Source organism: Lipomyces arxii, assembly GCF_038497795.1.
Source record: "Lipomyces arxii strain Phaff 12-163 unplaced genomic scaffold V1512scaffold_10, whole genome shotgun sequence".
NCBI classification, from domain to species: Eukaryota; Fungi; Ascomycota; class Lipomycetes; order Lipomycetales; family Lipomycetaceae; genus Lipomyces; species Lipomyces arxii.
The window spans coordinates 185,220-206,705 of record NW_027117709.1 but is presented as its reverse complement, the minus strand read 5'-3'; the positions used below and the strand labels follow the sequence as shown (position 1 = coordinate 206,705).

At 43.1% G+C, this 21,486-nt stretch overlaps 10 protein-coding genes across 10 annotated transcripts; 5 read left to right on the top strand and 5 right to left on the bottom strand.

Annotated features, from left to right (window-relative positions):
• Positions 1-58: 58 nt before the first annotated feature.
• On the bottom strand, positions 59-912 carry V1512DRAFT_291752 (uncharacterized protein; the record flags this gene model as incomplete). Its single annotated transcript, XM_066918265.1, has 2 exons — positions 621-912; positions 59-565 (listed from the first exon to the last, which is right to left on the bottom strand). Exons 1-2 carry the CDS (start codon positions 714-716, stop codon positions 59-61), a joined length of 603 nt encoding a protein of 200 aa, XP_066770936.1. The 5' UTR covers positions 717-912.
• Positions 913-1,585: 673 nt separating this feature from the next.
• Positions 1,586-2,341, bottom strand: V1512DRAFT_248299 (anaphase-promoting complex, subunit 10/DOC domain-containing protein; the record flags this gene model as incomplete). The annotated part of the gene is made up of 3 exons (XM_066914543.1): positions 1,586-1,661; positions 1,712-1,813; positions 1,860-2,341. The coding sequence occupies 3 exons, from the start codon at positions 2,339-2,341 to the stop codon at positions 1,586-1,588; spliced, it is 660 nt and encodes a 219-aa protein (XP_066770935.1).
• Positions 2,342-2,837: 496 nt separating this feature from the next.
• V1512DRAFT_264115 (glycosyl transferase family 41-domain-containing protein) lies at positions 2,838-6,769 on the top strand. The gene is made up of 3 exons (XM_066916617.1): positions 2,838-3,490; positions 3,540-3,601; positions 3,648-6,769. Exons 1-3 carry the CDS (start codon positions 3,113-3,115, stop codon positions 6,682-6,684), a joined length of 3,477 nt encoding a protein of 1,158 aa, XP_066770934.1. The 5' UTR covers positions 2,838-3,112; the 3' UTR covers positions 6,685-6,769.
• A 79-nt stretch (positions 6,770-6,848) lies between these two features.
• Positions 6,849-7,783, top strand: V1512DRAFT_239970 (HIT-like domain-containing protein). Its single transcript, XM_066914219.1, has 2 exons — positions 6,849-7,214; positions 7,260-7,783. The coding sequence occupies exons 1-2, from the start codon at positions 6,881-6,883 to the stop codon at positions 7,502-7,504; spliced, it is 579 nt and encodes a 192-aa protein (XP_066770933.1). The 5' UTR covers positions 6,849-6,880; the 3' UTR covers positions 7,505-7,783.
• On the bottom strand, positions 7,527-9,888 carry V1512DRAFT_264112 (cyclin-like protein). The gene is made up of 3 exons (XM_066916616.1): positions 9,722-9,888; positions 9,473-9,575; positions 7,527-9,422 (listed from the first exon to the last, which is right to left on the bottom strand). The coding sequence occupies exons 2-3, from the start codon at positions 9,482-9,484 to the stop codon at positions 7,947-7,949; spliced, it is 1,488 nt and encodes a 495-aa protein (XP_066770932.1). The 5' UTR covers positions 9,485-9,575; positions 9,722-9,888; the 3' UTR covers positions 7,527-7,946.
• A 195-nt stretch (positions 9,889-10,083) lies between these two features.
• On the top strand, positions 10,084-11,834 carry V1512DRAFT_25406 (S-adenosyl-L-methionine-dependent methyltransferase). Its single transcript, XM_066914764.1, has 7 exons — positions 10,084-10,260; positions 10,313-10,472; positions 10,523-10,825; positions 10,875-10,994; positions 11,040-11,310; positions 11,364-11,569; positions 11,621-11,834. Exons 1-7 carry the CDS (start codon positions 10,144-10,146, stop codon positions 11,779-11,781), a joined length of 1,338 nt encoding a protein of 445 aa, XP_066770931.1. The 5' UTR covers positions 10,084-10,143; the 3' UTR covers positions 11,782-11,834.
• Positions 11,835-11,958: 124 nt separating this feature from the next.
• Positions 11,959-12,924, top strand: V1512DRAFT_264106 (uncharacterized protein). Its single transcript, XM_066916615.1, has 6 exons — positions 11,959-12,098; positions 12,159-12,259; positions 12,308-12,421; positions 12,473-12,502; positions 12,554-12,608; positions 12,661-12,924. The coding sequence occupies exons 1-6, from the start codon at positions 12,071-12,073 to the stop codon at positions 12,792-12,794; spliced, it is 462 nt and encodes a 153-aa protein (XP_066770930.1). The 5' UTR covers positions 11,959-12,070; the 3' UTR covers positions 12,795-12,924.
• On the bottom strand, positions 12,857-14,297 carry V1512DRAFT_264105 (Thiolase, N-terminal domain-containing protein). Its single transcript, XM_066916614.1, has 2 exons — positions 13,218-14,297; positions 12,857-13,172 (listed from the first exon to the last, which is right to left on the bottom strand). Exons 1-2 carry the CDS (start codon positions 14,232-14,234, stop codon positions 12,939-12,941), a joined length of 1,251 nt encoding a protein of 416 aa, XP_066770929.1. The 5' UTR covers positions 14,235-14,297; the 3' UTR covers positions 12,857-12,938.
• Positions 14,298-14,517: 220 nt separating this feature from the next.
• Positions 14,518-20,353, bottom strand: V1512DRAFT_239956 (uncharacterized protein; the record flags this gene model as incomplete). The annotated part of the gene is made up of 8 exons (XM_066914218.1): positions 20,031-20,353; positions 19,907-19,979; positions 19,725-19,849; positions 19,474-19,678; positions 19,370-19,420; positions 19,101-19,324; positions 14,935-19,054; positions 14,518-14,879 (listed from the first exon to the last, which is right to left on the bottom strand). Exons 1-8 carry the CDS (start codon positions 20,109-20,111, stop codon positions 14,518-14,520), a joined length of 5,241 nt encoding a protein of 1,746 aa, XP_066770928.1. The 5' UTR covers positions 20,112-20,353.
• A 144-nt stretch (positions 20,354-20,497) lies between these two features.
• V1512DRAFT_286957 (ubiquitin-conjugating enzyme/RWD-like protein) lies at positions 20,498-21,410 on the top strand. Its single transcript, XM_066918098.1, has 5 exons — positions 20,498-20,637; positions 20,714-20,852; positions 20,915-21,037; positions 21,092-21,171; positions 21,218-21,410. Exons 1-5 carry the CDS (start codon positions 20,624-20,626, stop codon positions 21,276-21,278), a joined length of 417 nt encoding a protein of 138 aa, XP_066770927.1. The 5' UTR covers positions 20,498-20,623; the 3' UTR covers positions 21,279-21,410.
• Positions 21,411-21,486: the final 76 nt, after the last annotated feature.

The following is a 21,486-nucleotide window of genomic DNA, read 5'->3' as shown; positions in this document are numbered from 1 at the left end:
ACTAATAAAAAAAAAGCAGTAATATTTAAAGACGATTTCAGTTGAAAACGCTTAAACTTTACAAGCCTTCACGTACAAAATCATACACTAATCTTTTTTCGACTGGCTGGGGCATCCCTGGTGCGTTAAAGACTAACCGAGCAACATATTTCCGCTCGGTCTTCTTTTCATCAACTTGAATAATTGCAAAGCCAAACGTCTGATGAGAGTCCCATTCATGCCCATTCTTCTTCAACGGGTTCCCTTCAGCGTGAGCGTAAATCAAGCCGGTTTCCTGCGTAGTGTCGTCCCAACCTTGAGCCAAAAACGGGAAGATTTCGGCTGCCTGAGCAATGGTGACTCGTTTAGACTGGGAAAAAACTGGACCAAACACCGGTGAGACCTTTTCCCGCATTCTGAAGTCTAAGATACGAGGTTCATCAGACTTGGCTCCAGCTGGGAGCAGCATAAGAATGTCATAATGCTCAACTCCGTCTTCGTCTAAATATAAATTCCCTTGAAGTGTTACAGGAGCATACCTCAATGCCATGCGAATTGTCCAAGCCACACCTTGAACTTTCAAAACCTGGTATATCATATTAGCATTCTGACCAGAACCAAGTATGCAGAGTATCGCGTACTTCATCCACTGAAGACGATAAATCTTTGTTTTGTTTAAAGGTAGCCACAAGTGACTTTGTAGTTACAGAGACAGGAACTTCTGTTGTCGACGACATTATCTTAGATAACGAGATAGTAGATATAGTAGTATGAACGATTAGTAATCAGAATCTCAGAGACCAAGAAAGGCAGAATCCAGAAACAACAGCAAAAAAACAGACAGCACTTTAGCTTAATATACACAGATTCCGTTAACAATCAGAGCGACACGAGCATGGAAAGGCACGAGCAAAAGCGTATTCACGTACCGACGAAATGCGGGGGAAGTACGAGAGTTTGAATGAATGCGGCGCTGATGATCGAAGAGTAGTAGGAAATAAACTTTTCGAACACTTTCACGTTCACCAACAGATGGGTTGTCCCGCGTACTGGCACCAAATTTCGTGTAGTAACAGTAAAATTAGAGGCATGTGATCAAGCAGGATAGTAGCGACGGCTATTCCGAGCTACGCAAAATGACTTTTGTTCAACAGGGCTTTTCGCCAACTGAATGCATAAACAATTGTCTCTGACCTAGAGCATCATATATTGATAGTGTCCAGGCGTATATTGCATGGTATTTAATACGTAATAAGACAATAAGAGCTTTGTTACATCATGATGTTCTGATGCTTTAACAGCAAATCGATCCTATCGTGTTCATCATCCAAAGCCGTAACAACCAAATCCACATTAGCACATAAAGCATAAAGCCTTCTGCTGTGATAATGACCATGTTAGGCGATTGATGCATTCGCAGAGTTTGTATTATCACGTCATCGCATCAGTTGATCAGTTGATCAGTTGATAAAGCTTCAAATGTTCCTTTTATTCACGCTCGTTTCTATTAAACCTGTTAAGTCTATAACTGAAACATGCTTTTAGTCATATTGAGTAGCAAATAAACACCAATAAACTCCTATAGATAACCTATCATGCATCATCATCATCGAATCGTGCTATGTGCCAGTAGCGCAACAGTACGAAATGGTAGTCCTTCATCGAACATATCATCAGCTTGCCTTCAAAACATTAATACACTTGACACAGTCAAAAAACTTGCTATACTAACCTGTCAGGCGAGAGAACCCTGATCCCACGAACATGAGTATCTTTGCCTGTTTGATGATTTTGCAAAACACTCAAACGCACAAGGAAAGCTTTTAAGAAACCACTTATTCCAGTTAGTCAAAGAAGTTTTGCAAATCACAAAACCATACTCCTTTCCAGCATGTCCCAACGACACATCAATCCAACCAACGGGGTCTTTCAAGTCCATTGTCAAGACTTCATGCAAATCATGGTATCCAGATCCAGCATATACAGCTATTTGCGATGGCGTGTATGACTCATCGCTCCTACAATCAAGGTACAGCATAATTTTAGCAATTTCAACTCTTTTTGCAAAATGAATATCGATATGATGTGGTTGTGGTGCATCAGATTGCCAGTATAGATCAGTTGATTCAGCCAATAATGCTTCAACTCCGAATCCGGGCTTCCAAGTTGACAATTTCCACGTAGCTTGATTGCCTATATCTCTTAACGGTATAGAAATAACATCTTCTGAAAACTCGCTTTCTTCTGAGGCTTCTTCACCCGATGACCTTACTTCTCCATTTTCATCCTCTTCATCTTCAATGATGGCGTCGCTGATTGGCGGTCCTTCAACTTCCGAAGAAGTAAGCATATCAGCATCCATATTCAAAGTATCTATAGCTTCAACTGATGCTAATGGAACAAGTAGGCATGTTAATGGTATATGAGTATTTGTTATGACCTTTGTCGCGTGCTGTCAGATCTGACCCTGTTCGCGTCGACGCGAACTGTAAACATAGGGTTGGGCTGGGCTGTCTTATAGTATTTTTACTCTGGTACCATATACACCATACTAGTACATAGCTAATGATATATTGAATCTGGATTACTAGCTCCACTTTAATGGCATTAGCATGAAACAATTTTTGTGGAGTTCCACAAGCTCAGCGGCTGCTCTTCGTTAAAAGACATTATTAACCTTTAACCTATAAAAGTACTGATAAATATCCCTTAGAGTGCCGTAATAGATATAAATTATTAATTCCAAATTTGTATATACTACAAATAAGCAAATTTAGTTCAAATGCCAAGTATCATTTGCCTGGTCACGGCATAGTAAATGACGTAGTGCCGCATCTTTCCCAAAAACCTCGACGAACTGATCAACTTCAAATCAGCGTGAATCGAATTACAGTCCAGAACAGAGGTGATATATGGTGAAATCTCATATTCTAGCTCATTGAGCATTCAATTTTGTCACTATCTTATTCTCATTTGTATTATTACTTTCAATTGCTTTTTGTATTTTTTCATCGGAGTCTTGCTTTCTTAGAGAAAGAGGATCTACAAGAAGCTTTATCAAATCTGCCGAGACAATTAGATATCACTTGCTCTAGAATCTGCTGCTTCCAAAATTCTATGTCTAGTATTGACCATGGCATCGCAAATGCACGACGGGTTGTTTCATCAAACACCTTCACGATCGACACACATGATTTCTTCTAATAGTGTGCCATCCAAAGCTTCATTCAGACAATTGTTGTCCTTTGCTCATGACAGATATGCGTCCTATCCTCATGTGACATCAAGCGAAGAACTGTTGCGTGTCCTCAGGAGGCTGGATGACTGGTCATCAAAAATAATTGCGAATGGCTTACACGCGTCTGAAAACAATGATTTTTCAAGTAATGACTATCATACCGAAGTTGAACAGCATCATTTACAAAATCAAAATCAAGCTCAGCCGTATGCGGACGCAACTCAAGCGAGCAGTGTTCTAGAAGCATGGCTACTTTGTGGATGCATCTCTTACGTAAGTATTCATCTCGGGTTTAGAGTCGCGATCCTGACTTTAATTTAAGAGCTTGGGTGATATGGAAAGTGCAATAGAGTGGAACTACCGAATCTTACGAGTCGATCCAGGGTATAGTCTACAATAGATCGATTTGTACAATACTAATGAGAGGTAGATATGTGGAAGCTATGTCGAATCTTGCCGCAGCCATGCGGATGCTTCGCCGTAACTCTGAGGCAGAATCGTGGTGGACCCGAGCAGTTCACTTAAGACCGATGTATTGGGATGCTGCTGACCATTTGTTTTCTCTGTTGTGTTCACAACATCGTTATAACGATGCCGCCAATGTGCTTGCGTATGTGGAAGTAAGCGCAATTTCGCCCTCTGTTCCGGCCGCAGACTTCGCTAGATATCTTGCTATCGTTCACGCCAAGGGAACTCTGCTGTATGCGTTGAACAATCACGTTCTTGCCGCAGCTGCATTTTCTAGAGTTTTGGCTCTCACTGCGGGATATGGCGATCACGATTGGAAGTCACCTGACAGCAAGTCGACTCTAGCAAGATTAATTAAACAGGCTAGAATTTCTTTAGAATCAAAAAAAAATGGTAGATTGTTACTGACTCCACAAGAAGCACAAATGTGCGTGTCGGATGTGTTTGATGGCGATCTACCTTGTCTTAGAAACGTGCGAGACGCGCAGTATAGACAATCAATTTCGCAAACGACGGCTAATACGCTACTCACATTGGCCAAAATATTCCAAGATGCATTGGCTACTGGCACAAATAACCCTGTCCCAAATATGAGGAATAATGATAACCCGCATCAACCGGGATCAAAATCCGCAAATACCCATACATTGGTGGAGATCATGGGTCACGTACTTTCGTCATATGATGTTCTTCCTCTTTATTATCTCTCTTTAGCTCTTCATCCGAGCCCTAGTACAGCAAACAACATTGGCATTCTACTGGCTTCGTTAGCCGGGCCGCTACCCTCACCTGGTGAACGTTCTCTGGCGTTGGATTACTATCGCTATGGACTATCTCTTGATGCAAGGCATCCTCACTTATATACAAATCTTGGTTCACTTTTGAAAGATCAAGGTCGTTTGGCAGAAGCAGTGACGATGTACGAACGCGCGGTAGAATGCGATCCAAATTTTGATATTGCTCTTGCAAACTTGGCAAACGCAGTCAAAGATCAAGGCCGCGTCGGTGAAGCGATTGGATACTATAGACGTGCTATTCAATCGAACGATAGATTTGATGAGGCAGCTTGTGGTCTTGCCAATGTGTTGAATTCAGTTTGCGACTGGACCGGAAGAGGCAGCAGTGGAGTCGAGCTCCGCGGAGTTGACAATGATGGCAATATTTGCTTCAACCGTAGCGAAGGCTGGATAAGTCGTATTTTGGAAATCGTTGATGATCAACTGAAATCAGCTCTTACTTGGGGTAATGGTGTTATTGCTTCTGAGTATGACAATATTGTACAGCAAATTATATATTCTTGCGGATATTCTGGCGTTGACGACCCACGAATGCAATCTTGGATTGCAGAACTTGATCGCGCAGTAGCAAGTGGAGTTGATGAAGGAGCCAAGCTTGTGGAATTATTGGAGGTTGCAGCCCGACGTGCACGCTGGCGATGGTATACCGATAAGTACGTCAACGGCACGTTTCCGAAGTCCGGTTCAAACTACCCGAGGCCAATTTTGCCATCTTCATTGACTTTGCCAATAGCACCTACTGTGTTGCCGTTTCACACTTTTACGATGCCATTTGATAATCTTCATGTTCGTGAGATTTGCCGACGGACTGGTTTGCGGGTATCGATCACCGCACAGAGAAGTCCGTGGTTACCACAATACGTATATCCGCCGCCGGCGCCACCTTCTCCCAGTCTTAAAATTGGCTATGTATCATCCGATTTTAATAACCACCCGTTGTCACATTTGATGCAAAACGTGTTTGGGTTTCACCTCGAAAGTACTGGGACTGCGACTGCAGTGGAAAGTTTTTGTTACGCAATCACTCCATCGGATGGATCAGCGTATCGGCAAAAGATTGAACAGGAAGCGCATCATTTCGTTGATGTGTCTAACTGGAGTACACAAGCAATTGTAGAGAAAATTGTGCAAGACGGAATTCATATTTTGGTAAACCTGAATGGATTCACACGCGGAGCGAGGAACGAAATTTTTGCTTGCCGGCCTGCGCCTCTGTCTATTGCATTCATGGGATTTGCGGGCTCGATGGGAGCAGAGTGGTCGGATTATGTTCTAGCAGATCGCATCACAATACCTAAGTCCACACTTCGCCGTTACAATAGTGGGCATAAAGACAAGATTTTACGTCATCATGACTGCGAAAACCAAGACCAATGGTCATACTTTGAAGATGTTGTGTTTTGCAGGTCATCGTTTTTCTGTTGTGATCAACGACAGAGTGCTCCAGACACCGCTGAGTTCGTTAACGATGCTGACACTAGATGGCACCAAGAGCTTGGAAGACGACAGCAAATGAGATTAGAACATTTTCCAAGCCTGTCGCCTAACACAATTATTTTTGCGAATTTCAATCAATTGTATAAGATTGATCCTGCCATTTTTGTGACATGGCTGCGAATTCTGTCTCGGGTACCAAATTCGATTCTGTGGTTGCTAAAGTTTCCAGATCTCGGGGCGACAAATTTACAGATTTTTGCAAAAAAGTGGGCTGGTCCTTCAATTGCATCTCGTATTGTGTTTACGGACGTGGCTAATAAAGAGCTACATCTTTTGCGATCGCGAGTTCCTGACTTGTTCTTGGATACGCCCGAATGCAATGCTCACACCACTGCTACCGACGTGATTTGGACTGGAACTCCTATTCTGACGATGCCGAGACATGATCATAAGATGTGCAGTCGTATAGCGGCATCGGTTGTGATGTCTTCATCTTCCGATCATGAGCTCACTAGTCGGCTAGTCACGGCGTCTGAGATTGAGTATGAAGAACGTGCGGTGGAACTAGCAACTAGTGGAGTCAATGGCGAACTACTGAATATGCGAAAGAGTCTTTACTTGGGTAGACACGATGCAGCAGTGTTTGATACGCCGAAATGGACCAGGGATTTAGAACGAGCGTATTGGCTGATGTGGCACAGATGGGTTGAGGATGGAGGAAATGTCACGATTGGAAAAGATAAAGACTATAATTTGTATATATAGAGTTGCTTTTTAAAGGGAGTTTTGCAGTATATGCACGGTATGCACTGGATACATTAATTTTGGTAATTTGTGAATAAAGCTTTGGCAATTTGTCAATATAGGTTTTGGGTCAAAGTAAGGTTTAAAGATTGTGGAGTAACTTTCTACTAAACTCACTTTGTAAACATCCAGACACCAACAATGAATTTAATACCAAATGAATCAATACCATTGTGTTTTCTGTTCGATATGTGACTCTGTCCCTGCATACACTCCGACACCATCGTCACAAGCTCAATATCCGCCCTCGTTTGAGACGCACAATATTATTCTCTCGACTTCAACTTATTTAGCTTTCTTAGATTTCCAACCCCTCGTCTCGTCCATCTATCATGTTTTACTGATTCCACGACGTCATGTCGTGCGTTTGTCGGAATTGGTGGATCTATTAGAAGAAAGGACCCAGTTGGGTGGGATACTGGCGCTGTTGTCGCGCGCGTTATGCGAGTGCTTTGACGACGTCGAGGATTTCAACATAGTTCAGAACAATGGTGCGTTCTACTGCGTTTATATGGCATTTTGCTCACGCGCTATAGGACCGGCAGCTGGACAAATAGTTCCTCACGCACATTTCCATGTAATTGCTAGATCATCATCCCTAAACACACAGGAGATACAAACTATAGAACCAGATAACACCCAAGAAAGACTGAGGTTCCAGCTTTTGATTTACGGAAAAGGCCCTAGACAGGATCTTGACGGAGACGCTGCTACAAAGGTATGTCATCGGCTTAGATCATACATGTACAAGCACTTGCCAAAAGTACTCAGCAAGCTATAGCTTTGGAGACTACAAATACGGCCACTTTTGAACCCGATAACATTGAAGTCACAATATACAACACAGCTAGACACCAGATCTCCGTCTCTCATTTTCTCTATTTCTCTCTGTTTTCTTTTCAGCAAAGTTGCACTGATATATTAATATAAAGATTCCCGAATTGATGCGTGCTGCTGTCTTATAAGACAACACAAAAACAAATAACAAATAGCAAAGGTTTCCGACAATAACAAATACTAAACGAGCGTACTAAGGGGCAATAAATTAGACAAATTCGCCGAAGTCATGATGACAACTTCCTCATTGCGTAGGCAGAATTCAATAATTTCAACAAAATACTGACAAATAACGAAAGTGTAGATTGTGTGACAACCACCCGATTGAAATCACGAGCACATATGCAGTGGGAGGGGGTGTTGATCAGTATATTAATATTAGTCGATCAAGATGATTCTGTGCCCTCTGTATTTTCTCCTTCTGAGCCCAAACTGTCAGGAAGCGGCTCTTGTTCGACATGTCTTTTTGCCCAATGGCGTGCCAAAATCGAAGCCTTCAAGAATCGTTTACTTGCATACTTCTTGAAAAATGCTTCATGCTTAACCGGCTTTACCAAATAGTCAATCATCAAATGATAAATAGGCTTGATCATTTCTTCAGTGTATCCGCCAGAGTAGTGAACAGAGTTCTTGTCCCATTGAGCGCGGTCAAGAATAATCCGTGCAAGATACATAGCACTCGCCGTAACGTGCGAAGGATAATATTTCATGAAGCGGTGATCAAGCAGGCCTATTTCCATCAAGTACTTTGCAACAGTACGCGTATGGATATCATATTTATCAGCCTTTGAGTTGCGTCGCAAGAAGTTCATTGGATTTGGATACGACAGATTGTAGTCCAGAACCTGCAGTATGAATGTTTCCGCCCGTAGAATCTCTTCCTCACTGTATCCACTGTCTGCAACATACACAAAGTTTTGAATAGATGGCGAAAAAACCTCTTCATACTTGGCCGCAATAAACATGCCAGTGATACCAACAAGCTGGAGTTTGTCAAGATTCACAACCCTCAGGGATAAAAATCGATCAACAATGTTGATAGCCAAGAAGAGTGTCTCTGGTAGCAATCTGAACTTTGTATGGACTTCAACAAGCCAATCCATTAGAATGTCACGCATCTTCCATTGAAGCTCTTGCTGGTCGTCCATGTAGTTGGGGTTGGGCATAGTCTGGACTTCCAGCACTTTCATGTAATCGAAAATCTCGTTCACGTATTCCGCGACCATCGTTGGGTCGTCCATTTCATCGGCGTCTAAATCATCCCAATCTTGCACAACCGGCTCTGCTTCGTCTGTCTTTGTATCGAGGGCCGCTTGTTCAGAAGCAAGCTTTTCAGCCAAAGGATCCACATTTTCCTTGTTACCTCCAGACTCTTCTTCCTCTATGATGTCGTCGACAGCAGAGCTTTCCGATGAATGCAAACGACCCTGTCTTTGAGACGCAGTAGATACGCTGATAGATCTCAAAGGAGTCCGTCTTTTACGCGTGGCGGCCGTAGAGCTGGAAATGGTTCTTTTAACTTGAGCTGCCGCGGCAGGTTCCAACGCGTTCTCAGACCGTAAACCACGCGCTTTGGACACGCTTGTAGACAACGCGGTTTTTACAATCTTAGAAGCATGCTGTGATTGACCGTCTTTGTCCGCGTTCACGTCTTTGTGAACATTGCTAACATCGCCTAGAGCGGCGCGCTTTCTGTTGTTGACTTGAACCGTAGTTGTTTGCTTAAGAGCAGTCTTGGACGATTGAAGAGCTGGTTTACCATCACCTACTGCAGTTTTGGCACGCGTCAGTCTCGCTGTTGCTGCCACACCTATGCTATTTTCATCGTGACTTGCGGTAGCCGATATCCGCGCCGACCGTCTCTGCCAGTTTGTTAGTCTGCAAGTTAAGGCAATCCAGTTTATTAACGTACCGTGTTCGCCATAATCTCACTTTAAGTAGATATTACCTGATAACTGTTCAGGTTGGCACGGGAAAAAGTTAGTTTGGTACAGATCTGCTATTGTAGCTGTACGCTGATGCAAATTGTTAGCAAGGAACTCAAGATCGACAAGGACGTGTTTTTTAATGCTCACATGTCTGTACTAAAAGTGAATTCACATTTTTTAATGTACTGACAATATTGTGGTGCAAAAAAACGCGATAAAATAGCGTGACGAACCTGAGCTGATTGACGTGAGAAAAAACTGCGCGTTGACCAATTAAAGCGAGTACAACTTTACTACAGCACGACAGATATATAGATCATACACACGATATGGAGATATGAGATTAATGTTGATGATAGTGTGAAAAGCTGTGTGGTGGAGAGGGCAATGTGTGATTGCTAGCAGCCGGGAATAATGTGTTCTGTGTTTTTGTTCGTCGCCATGACAATCTGCATTTATTTACAATTCGCTTATTTGGGACTAGCTTTGTTGCCAGTTTGCAGAATTCTCTGCTAGCGCACCAGAACTTTAATACACGTGACTTACACGTATATTTAAGTTTGGTGCGGCGCGAAAAATTTCAGGGACTCGACGCGTCAAAAGTTAAATTGCATCTCCCAAGGCAAATAGGAGTATTCTATAGCAAGTATAAGCAATGCCGCAGTATCTGATCTTACTGGCACAGACTCATGAGTCTTTTCGTAAGACTGAACTAGAAGCACTAGCTAGACTTGAGCATGTGCAGGTGGATCTCAGTGGTCATGACGAAGTGGTGAGAGTCGTTACTATGAAATGTATAACTGGTTATTGACTAGAAATCTTAGACGCCTTTGTTATTTGTTACACTACAAAATGAAGATGAGGCACGACGATTAATACGCCGGGCAATACTTGTGCGGGCAATATATGAGGTATGGGGATACGGGGAAAGTCAAGAGGCAATGCACGAAGATGTTCGCAGACGAGCGAGAGAAGTATGGCCCAGTAAGTTTCAAACGAAGCGGTATTTGCTGTAGCTACTGATAGCTTGCTAGAATACAAAGACGTGTCATTTAAGTTCGACGTCATTAGTTTCCAGGGATCACGAACAAAAGAGGAACAACGAGAGCTTATTGAAACATTTGATTACTTAAACTTTGATGGTCTTATTAGAATGCGTAATCCCGAAGAAATTTTTACAGTCATTGAGGAGTATCGTCGAAAAGAGTATATCGATGCACCTCGCGTTCTCACAAAAGCATGCTTTGGGCGCTTTATAGGTGGTAGCCAGCGGGATATTATTGACAGTTATGATTTGAAGAAGCGGAGGTACATCGGCACAACTTCATTTGATGCAGGTAAGGTACCATCTGAGTAATTAGGATGATGATATATTAATATCTGTAGAACTGGCTTTAATTTCATCAAATATTGGTTTAGTTGCACCGGGAAAGATAGTGTACGACCCATTTGCCGGAACAGGTAGCTTTATGGTTGCAGCAAGTCATTTTGGCGGCATGGCGCTTGGTATGTTTTTATTGTCATTCATTTATAACGGTTTTAATTATGCAGGCTCCGACATTGATGGTCGGCAAATGCGGGGCCGACGCAAACACAGTATTCTGAGCAATTACACACAATACAGGCTACACAGTAACTTTCTTGACACTTTTGTTGGAGACTTTACGCACAACCCAATCCGGCCTAATTTCTTCTTGGATGCGATTATCTGTGACCCGCCGTATGGAGTTCGTGAAGGATTGAAGGTTCTTGGATCTAAAGATACCGAACGATACGCCGATAAGCAACCTACGCGACTTGAAAATGGCGATATGTCACACCTGTAAGTTTTCTATATTTTACATAGACAATGTCATGTTTATTAACTTACTCAAGCCGTCCGGATTACATTCCACCAAAAAAACCATACCACTTTGACAAATTGCTAGACGACTTGTTATATTTTGCTGCTCGGCATTTAGTTGATGACGGTCGTCTGTGTTGTTGGATTCCTACATCGAACGAAGAGTTTGGCGAACGCGATATACCATCACATCCAGAGCTTGAGTTGCTTTCTACATGTGTTCAGGAGTTTAACAAGTGTGAGTACTGGCCTTGAATATGATTTACGCGTCGGTTTAACTTTGAGTTAGGGTCACGGAGACTAGTAACATACTCCCGAAAGCCAAGAAGTTTGAGCTCTAGCACGGTAATTGAAAAGAGTTCTCGAGAGTATTCAGAACAGTTTCGCGACAAGTATTTCCGTGGTTTCGCAAAGGCGAAAGACGTACTCGGTGCTTCCGGTTTGAAGTAAAAATTGTAAAATATCTATAAATATACTGTAAAATATGTGTACATTCTATAATAGCATTACGTAAAATTCGAATTAAGAATACAATATAGCGTTGTCATGGCAACAGTGTTATAGTGCGGCTGTGGTGACGTCAATCGATGTCTATCGCCAAGGCTGCTTCGAGGCGGCTGCAGCTTTTGTACATTAAATTGGGATCGGGTTGATTTATCACGGCAATTGCCCTGAACACTCCTCGGTGAAATCAATTGGACTATTTTTTGCGTAACGCAGTTCGTATTAATAGCAAATAATGAGAATCCGGAAAACCTTTGCTGTTGGTGCGTACGAAGTGAAGAAATAGAATGTCCCAATCAATCCAAACTGACATGCTGAGCTAGTCTTTCTGTGTCTTTTGCTTCTATCAGCTTATCTTGGGTTTGCGCCATTGTCAATTCCGAATGACAAATTTGTTCATTTCCTAATATTTTTTTGCTTGACCGTAAGATATACGTGTTGGACATCAGGTGTTTACGCTAACAGCTTGTAGACCACGTTTTACTGGGTCGTGGATACAACGCGAAGAAGACTGATCAATTCGACATTACTGGTTTGTACGTTGTTGGGTGGGGTCGGTTCGGAGCTGGTACAGTCGTTTGTGCCTGTATGTATAGACAAATTAGAACAAAGGCGATAGCTGACTTGCAACAATTAGTATCGTGTCTTTGACCTTTACGATATTGTGGTACGAAGAATGAAGCATTTAAATATTAAGTTCTGACAGTGGATTTATTAGGCAAACGTACTTGGATCACTACTAGCTCTTGCTATCTCCAGCTGGTATCACAAAGGTGAAATGCTCTAATTACGATGATTTGGTTACGACATTAACATGGCATCTAGGAATGCTAGAGAGAAAACGAGCAGCCAAATATTCCGCTATTCCAGCAGATGGTGCACAATTAGAAACTGGATCTGAATCAGTACCAATGTCAGATTTGGGCACTGTGGAGGAATTACCGGAACGAGCGTCATGAGTTGAATCGGCTCGAAATGACTATATTGTAATATAAACAGTCAAACAAATGCTGACTGCATGTTCTTTGGGATATTCGTTAATTGTATTACTGGCCACTGTGTGAATGATAAATCACTATGTACACCATACTCCAAACCATAATTTACTCAGCAACAATAACTGAGGCAGCACCCATTCCTGTTCCGATACACATCGACGTAACACCAATTTTCTTTCCTGAACGCTTAAGCTCCGACAACAAAGTAGCAATCTGGCGTGCACCAGTTGCACCTAGCGGATGGCCAAACGCAATAGCACCACCGTTCGGGTTGACCTTGTTGATATCGATGCCAACATCTTGAATCGAAAACAAAGCTTGACTGGCAAATGCCTCATTCTGCAATTGTTAACTTTTGCTTCTACGTAAATAAAAACAACTCACAATCTCGTAAACGTCAACATCATCCTTCGACAGACCAGTACGTTTGAGGATCTTGGGAATAGCAACTGCAGGACCAATTCCCATAATCTCAGGAGGAACGCCTACAACGGTACCGTCCACAAATTTTCCGATAATAGGCAGACCCTTTTGCTGAGCAATAGATCGACGTGCAAGCAAAACCGCAGCAGCTCCGTCGCTGATCTGCGACGCATTACCAGCATGCGTACTTCCGGTCTTGCTAAACGCAGGCTTGATCTTACCCAAACTTTCTGCCGTCACGCCGTATCTTATTCCGTCGTCTTTGTCAATAACGACCTGCTTTGACTCATCGGTTTTGGGGTCAACAAATTTAACCGTAAGAGGAATGATTTCATCTTTGAATCGACCAGCCTTTTGCGCAGCCCCAGCTTTGCGGTATGAATTTGCAGCAAACTCGTCTTGATCTACCCGAGTAATGTGGTACTTACTAGCCACATTCTCGGACGTAATTCCCATTGGAATTTGGCACTTCTTGGCCTCAGCGTGGCCTTGGAGCAGCTCGGAAAATTCACTCGTCGCACCCGGACCGTAGTTCGATGACATGCTCTCGACTCCAGCACCTATACCGATGTCAATAGTACCGGCAGAGATGGCATTTGCAATCTGCAGCACGGACATCAGTCCAGACGAACATTGTCTGTTAACAGTGTATACGGGCGTTGTGTACGGAATGCCGGCAATGAGTGCAGCAGCACGATACTCCGTGGCGCCAGCGCCAGGAGCAAGTACATTACCGACTGCAACATCGTCAATAATGGCAGGATCAATTTTGGTCCGGTCCAATAAACCCTTCAGTACACCAACAAGTAAATCTGAAGCAGCCGTGTCTTTGAATCCACCACGACCACCTTTTGTCAGTGCAGTACGGTAGGCACCAATAATTACTACATCATCTGGATGCTTTTCCGTAATCTTGGATGCAGCTGAAGCTTCTTGAGGTGCAATGTGTGCAGCAATAGCAGATAATCGTTCAGCCATTAAATTGTTTAGTAATCTTAGTATAATATTGTGGGGAAGTAAAGAAGAATGGACGGAACAATCTGTCGTTTTAAAGTGAATCCGGGGCTGAATCACTGGAACCGAGGCTACCGAGGTAAATGGTCACGTGACTAATGTGGGGTTTCCGGCCTGCTCAGATCACTCTCTATGGTGGAGAATTACCTATACAAAATGCTACATTTTAATATGAACAATAATTACTCAGCATGCGAATTTGCCCATAATAGAAAAACCAAAAAACCTTCCAGAAATCCAACTTTGCTTAGTCAAAACCACCTCCGATCCGTTCAAACGCTCGCTGTAGAAGCCGCAGTACGTCCTGGTCACTTTTGCTTGCCACGATACCCTTAGACAACAGCGGAAAAAGTCGCAGCAATGGTCTGTAATTTGTCGCCAATTCACTGTTGCCTGACGAGATCACGGGTATGTTGCCGCTTAAAGTGTGATGGTCTGTCAGCTCTAAGAGATTTGTCAGAATGTAGATTAGTTCTTTGCGCTGTAGTCTGGGAGCAGGAATTGTCCCTCTTAATGGCTGATCGGCCGCAAATCTGTGAAGAATCAAAGCACATCGTAGAAGCAGATAAGGCAATGCAGCATCAGCTATGCGCCGGCGTTGCGGAGTGTCTAAGTTCAAATCAGTCACCACTGCCAATCACCCTACAAACGGAGCAGCACAAACCTTTTTCATCCATGCTTGATAGCGAAAACAAACTACCGAAAGCAACGTAGCTCATGTTCTGTCTCGGCAATGGACTCAACGCTTCCGTGCTTCCAATCAACGGCTCATCAAACACTTTAGCCAGCCTGCCATTGATCCGTTTGCCGCGGTCTTCGACTGCAGCTTCAAGAAGATAGAGAAAAGAGCAATTGAAAAGCGTACTTACGAATTGCTCAATCAAATTATCTGGCAAATCACTATCACCAAGATACGGAACAATAAGCGTCTCTAGCTTCTTGTAGGCTTTCATGTCAAATTCTTCGTCCTCGGACAGACTAGATCCAATAGTAGACGAGTTCGACTCAACTACTGCAGCAGTACCACTAACAATCTCTTTCCAGATCGCAACTTTCTGGTCAACAGCAATGTTTAAGTGCTCCTCGACTTCAGGTATTGCCAACTCAACTAGTCCAATAAACACTTCAGTAGCTAGCATCCAAAGCGTTTTCCCATCTTCCGTTGAATATACGGGACAGTTATACATTGCCCGAAGCGGGATAGCCAGCATCTTCAATGCAAATGCAAAGGAACCATCAGTGAACAGCCTTGCATCAGAAATATGACTTTTGAATGTCGCCAGCGTCAGTGTCAAACAGTGAATCGACACAGAAATATAAGTCGGCTTCTTCGACTTACTATTGGCTCTCACCGGCAAGTTCGACAAAATGTCTTCGCGATAAGCGAAACTGGCAAACTCGCTCTGTGTCTTTAGAATCAATGACGCAGATCCAGAAACTTCTGTGCTTATGCTGCTAACTACCTCGATGATGGCAGATTGCAGAGGCGTCAGGTAGTCTGTGTCAGAGAAGTAAGGCGGAAGTTCTGGAAACAATAAACAACTTCGCAAAATGCTTAAAGTTCTCTCAATCTGCTCGACCGTGATCGTAGGTTGCATCAGTGCGTATAACGGCTTGTAAGAACTCACATAGGCCGTCAACGCCTCTTGAGTCATAACACCATTAATACTTTTTTCTGATTCAACAATGTTCGACTCTTGAGACGACCACAGTTTCCATGTTTCGTCCAACGAGTCTGGCGGAAGGACCCATTTCTCTTCGGATTCTGAGTCTTGAATGCTCTGTAAAATATCACTGACGGCCTTGAACACCGACACCGCAATTTCTGGTCGTTGTATAAAAATCATAGATTGGAAGTACTTTAGCAACGCAGTCCACAAAGCTGCAAAATCAGGCTGCTTCAGCACTTCATTAAAAAATGTAGAATACAACCTGCTAAGACCGGAAATAATTAATCCAATCGTTTCTGACCAGTTTTTCCGTTCCCGATTGTGCGCTTGGATCATGGACTTGTCAATATACTCCAGAGCCACTACCTGCGGCGGTCGCACCTCCATCACCGTACCAAGCACAATCCATAAACACACGCTCCAGGCATTAACTCCCAGTAAGTGACCGTAGCTATCAAATATTCTGAACAGAATTTGCGTAGCGCCGTTTCGAACTTCTGACCGCGAATCCGCACAAATGGCTGTAAGTCTGAGCAGCAAAATGAGCCACAGAGAACTAGTAGAGTCCTGTAAGTTTCCACTTTTGGCCATCTCCAGCAAATCTTCTCTCGACCGCAGTGGCTCGCTCAAATCAGAGTTAAGCCCACTGTCAGTAAGCTTTGATCGCAAAAAGTCAGACACGGTCCAGAAAAACGTGATTGTCGTAAATGAAATGTTCAGGTCATCTTGTTGATGGCAAAAATAATATAGTACATCGATCAAGTCGATGAAGCACTCTTGGGGGATTGAGTTCAAAAAGTCGTTGCATATCAGCTGCAGGGAACCAAAGGCAGCTTTGACCAGCTTCGAAATCTTATCGTTTTCGGTTTTGGTGCTGTACACAACTCGAGCGTTAGACAACGCTGCGGGAATCTCCACACCCTCTGGAACCTTTGTTGTTGGCAGTAGACTACCTTGGTGGTGTTGAACAAACACACTAGTAATAATACTGAACACAATTTCCCAACCGTTGGTGAGCGTGCTACCCGTACGTTCCATAATATCACTTAAAGTGTTCAGTGACGTGCAGTGGATCTCGGCCTCGGTGGACTTGATACTGAGTTCCATTTCCGATGGCGGCACACCCTGACGAATAGTCGAGTACATCTCCTCTTCCAGTGCATACAGACAGCGAATTTGAATTGTGTCCAATCCTTCTGGTGTCAGCTCGTTCGACGCCTCAACAACAGCAGAAAAAATCGTGCTGTCGAGCACTTCGGCAGCGCGCATTCGGATCGACGGATCAAGCTCTCGCGATGCAGACACGTCTATAAAATGCTTTACAAAAGTGTCCCACCCACTTGATTCCGGCGCTGAAAACACCAATCTGTTGATATTGATGTCAGCGATTTCACCAAGTTTAATCAATGCGAATAAAGGATCTCCATATGTAGGCTTGCCGATTGCTATGCTCCCATGCCGGGATGGCGACGGTCTCACGTCTTCTGAAGTTTCTGGAAGACGACTTGCAATCGAAGAGGAGGGCGCTGACCCGACCCTCTCCTCTGGCTTTTTCATTCCGATGGTGGAAGACGAAACCTTACAAACTGCCTTCACCAAATCCAAAAACGAGTCATCCGGAAAATCTCTTGTACAGTCTAGCAATTTCTTCACAGCATTGTCAACCGCAGCTGTCTCATTCACCAGGCTACCATTCATAGCATCTGTTGCTCCGCCGCCAGGAGCGGAAGCGGCAGAGGTGCTGTCGCTTTTACCCGATGGCCCACCGACACTCTGCCGTCCATACCTTCGCGACGAGTGAAGAATGCAATCAGCTTGCTGCAATGTCTCAATCACAATTGTCCAACTTTCCCTCAACGTCGGACCAAGTGCAATGGCTAGATTTAACAATGCCCGCAAACATAACAGATTTCTCACATGCAACAGTCCAAGCGGTCCGTCGTTTGCAAATTCCTTATCTCGGGATGAATCGCCACCTCTACCATTGTTAAAAATTCCAGATCTCTCCATTGTTGGTGATGCTGGCGGCGCATTGAAAATCTGTGACGAAACCGCAACTTTGCCCAGCGTAGTCAGAAACGCGTCGCGAGGGGTCACTAAATGTAACAATCCCGCCGACTGGGTAAACTTTTGGAACGATCTCACTAAATTGTGATAGAGATCAGAATCCAGATTTGAGTAAAGAAATGTAGAAAAAGCGGCCAGCAATGGCGGCCAGCAGTCTGTGATAATACTGGCTGTAATTTTAATTTCTGTGAATTGCGAGTGCGACTCAAGAGTCAACGGATTTATTGGGGCACCCCTGTATCGCAGCGTGCGCCGTTTAGCAGTGGATTTACTAGGAAATTGTCCATCTTGGACCGATGTATTATCTGAATCGCTCTTAGGTTCTGAAGGTGTCAGTTGGCGCGACGGTTTTCTTCCAATTTGAGTATTTGCATCTGAAAGCGACAATGGCAGAAGAAATCGAGTCATTCCGTCAGCTAGTGAACTAACGGAGTTAAAAGCCAGATAATATAAATACGATTCCGGCATCTGAGGAGCATCATTTTTGTCAAGTTGATCGATACAGAGTACTCTGACAGAAGAGCTTTGCACTGACAGCCCTGGGCTTTCTGTAGTGTAAGCCATGCCCACAGCGCCACTTATCAAGCCTGCGACCGTAGACGGACTGTCAGAAGCTAATGAATCTGTTGGATTTGAATTCGACGTGATTATAGATGTAGATGATTTTCTTAGACCGATGACTGATGGCTTCTCGTAACTCAACTTGTTAACCGCAGTAATGAGCTTTTGCAATATTTTCTGGCGTCCTTCTTGATTGTCATATTCTGCATACAATTTCCGTACAAGTGGGTATTCAGCAAATACGCCTTGAAAGACTTCCATGGCTAGAACGCGTTTCCAACTTGGCCCTGCTTCAGCATCGAGAGTGTGCGTAAGAAGAGTCAATGCCACTTCGCATTCAACAGGTAATATTGCTAGATGACGACGCAGAATCAAATATAGAATTCGAATAACACGAACAACAATTGGAAACTTCCTACGATCTGAAAGAGATCGCAAAATGTATGGGAAAACGTATGTCCTTAAGATATAGGTTTGTTCAGGATGCTATATTACGTTAGATAAGAACAAGATGCAATTCGAGATTCTTCACTGTATTGAAAATATTGGAATGATTGGAAATGATGCTTTCAATTAGTTCCAAGCCAAAAGTCTCGGTGATGTTGTGTATCTTAAGAAACTTCGTGCGATTGCCTTCAGTCGAGAAGCATATATCCTGGAATACCAGGAACGCATCGTACGCCGCAGGCTTTACTGCTACCTGTGTTTTGCCGTCTCCGATTGGGACTTCGGCAATAGTGTCAATGCCAGTTTTTGCTAAATATGTTACCCCTGGCCATTTCAATATTTGATTCAACGAACCATCTTCTGCAATTACTTCATCAAACACGGCTATACTTAGCTGCTGAAACGCTACAGCTGTGTTAATACACTGTAGTGAACAGTTTAGTTTTGTGGTAACTCACTCGCAGCCGCCGTGTTGACTACAACCGCTATTTTGCTGGATTGCAGTGTCGAACATAGCTCAATTGTTTTTGCAAGCAGAGCTCCACTTAAGTCCGGCCCATATTTTTCGATAAGCGGCGGCAACGCTTGTAAAATTTTCAATTGAATCTCGACCCCAAGATGTGTTCCTTCGAGAAAAGCGTCGAGTACCTGTGGCAGAATTGCCTGACTGAGTTAGTTCAGTCCGACATGATTATAACAGTGAATATACTTTATTTAGCCCATGAGTCGCAATTAAACGTTGCAAACTTTGTATAGCTATTGCACTGAACTTTGCATTTCTGGCTTGACATGCAAGCAAAAAAGGCGTTGCAAATGAGGATGATATGGACAGATCTTAATGGTTGCGCGTTAGGTCGTGTAGCCGCTAATATCGGAGTACGCTCAATATACCTGCTAAAATTTGAGTTTCCTGCTTGGATGAAGCAGACAAAGTCTTAATCTCCGTCAGTGATTTCTCGCAAGTCTATAATGTTAGCATCCTCGACCGTAGTCTTATCCATCAAATGCAACTCACTTGTCGTAGATCAGCATTTTTCCTTTTAGTTTCTGAAAGCAAATTGCTCAAATCTGAAGTAAGAAGAGCGACAGTACCCATTTGGATGTTGCTTTGCCTTTATGACTGATTTGCTGATGATTGAGAGATGCTAAGATTAGGATAAGGATAACAAATGACGATGATCCTTAATCGTATAAGAGCGCGCCGGAAGACACAAAACTAAACAGATTAAAGCTATTCGGTTAAACGCATGCTCAATTGACAAAAAGTCTTTGACTAAAAACTCCAAATTCCGTGGTTGAATTAGAATGACCACTTTCACGGGTCATTATTATTGACTGTTCGGCCTTTGGCTTTCATCGAGGCGCATTGATTAAGGTTTATATTAACGTTTAGCGGAATCTTAATTCTGAAGTAATAGCAAGCGCTACAATTTATAAGGCATATATGTAGCACTAGCATAGACATTTATAGCATACGCATCACATACACGCTTCTAATAAACACCAGGTGTAGAGCATGAAGACTCACTGATTCCGTGCTAACATTTTGTGTAAAACCCAGCAACAAACTTTGCATTGGAAAAATTGCTCTAATTTCTTAAGCCGGTCATGAGTGCGAAGATGTGAGTATTTTGTTATCGGTGATACTATAATCGCCTCTTGATTCGTGATATCGGAGACTGACGTAACGTCATGTAGTCCCCGCAATTTCCGTCTTTTGGAAGAGCTCGAGAAAGGCGAAAAGGGCCTTGGTGCTGAAGCCTGTTCATATGGCTTGACAGATGGTGATGATATTACCATGTCCGAGTGGAATGGTACCATTCTCGGACCTCCACATGTAAGTTGCTGCTTGCTGTGAGGTCGTGTGAACATATAAGCTGATTGGTATTTTACTTCAAGAGTTCGCATGAGAATCGTATATACAGTTTGAAATTACACTGTGGATCTAGTTATCCCGATAAACCACCTACTGTTCAATTTCTGTCCAAAGTCAACCTTCCTTGTGTCAGTTCCGACGGAAAGGTAAAGTTTATGGGTAACGAAATGATTCAGGCATGGACTAAGATCGAACAATAGGTCGATGCTTCAAAACTCAATTGTTTGGCACATTGGAAAAGAGACTACAATATGGAAACTGTTTTGCTAGAGTTGCGAAGGTACGTTTTACCGAATCACTTGTGAACTATGATCTCACAATGTTAGGGAAATGGCTAGTGGCACAAATAGAAAGCTACCTCAGCCTCCAGAAGGCTCAGTGTACTAATATAACATGAATGAAATGCATGCACTTAATAAAGAACAACGCAAATACTGAATTTGGCCGCCATGAAACAGGTTATCAATAGCTTGGATATTGTCACAACCGATGTAAATCGAATCATATTAAGACTATTAATCTTGTCATTCATTATTTGTAAATGCGGCATTCAAAACGCTGAAAAACCAAACTCCATTAATTCGCCGAACTTGTG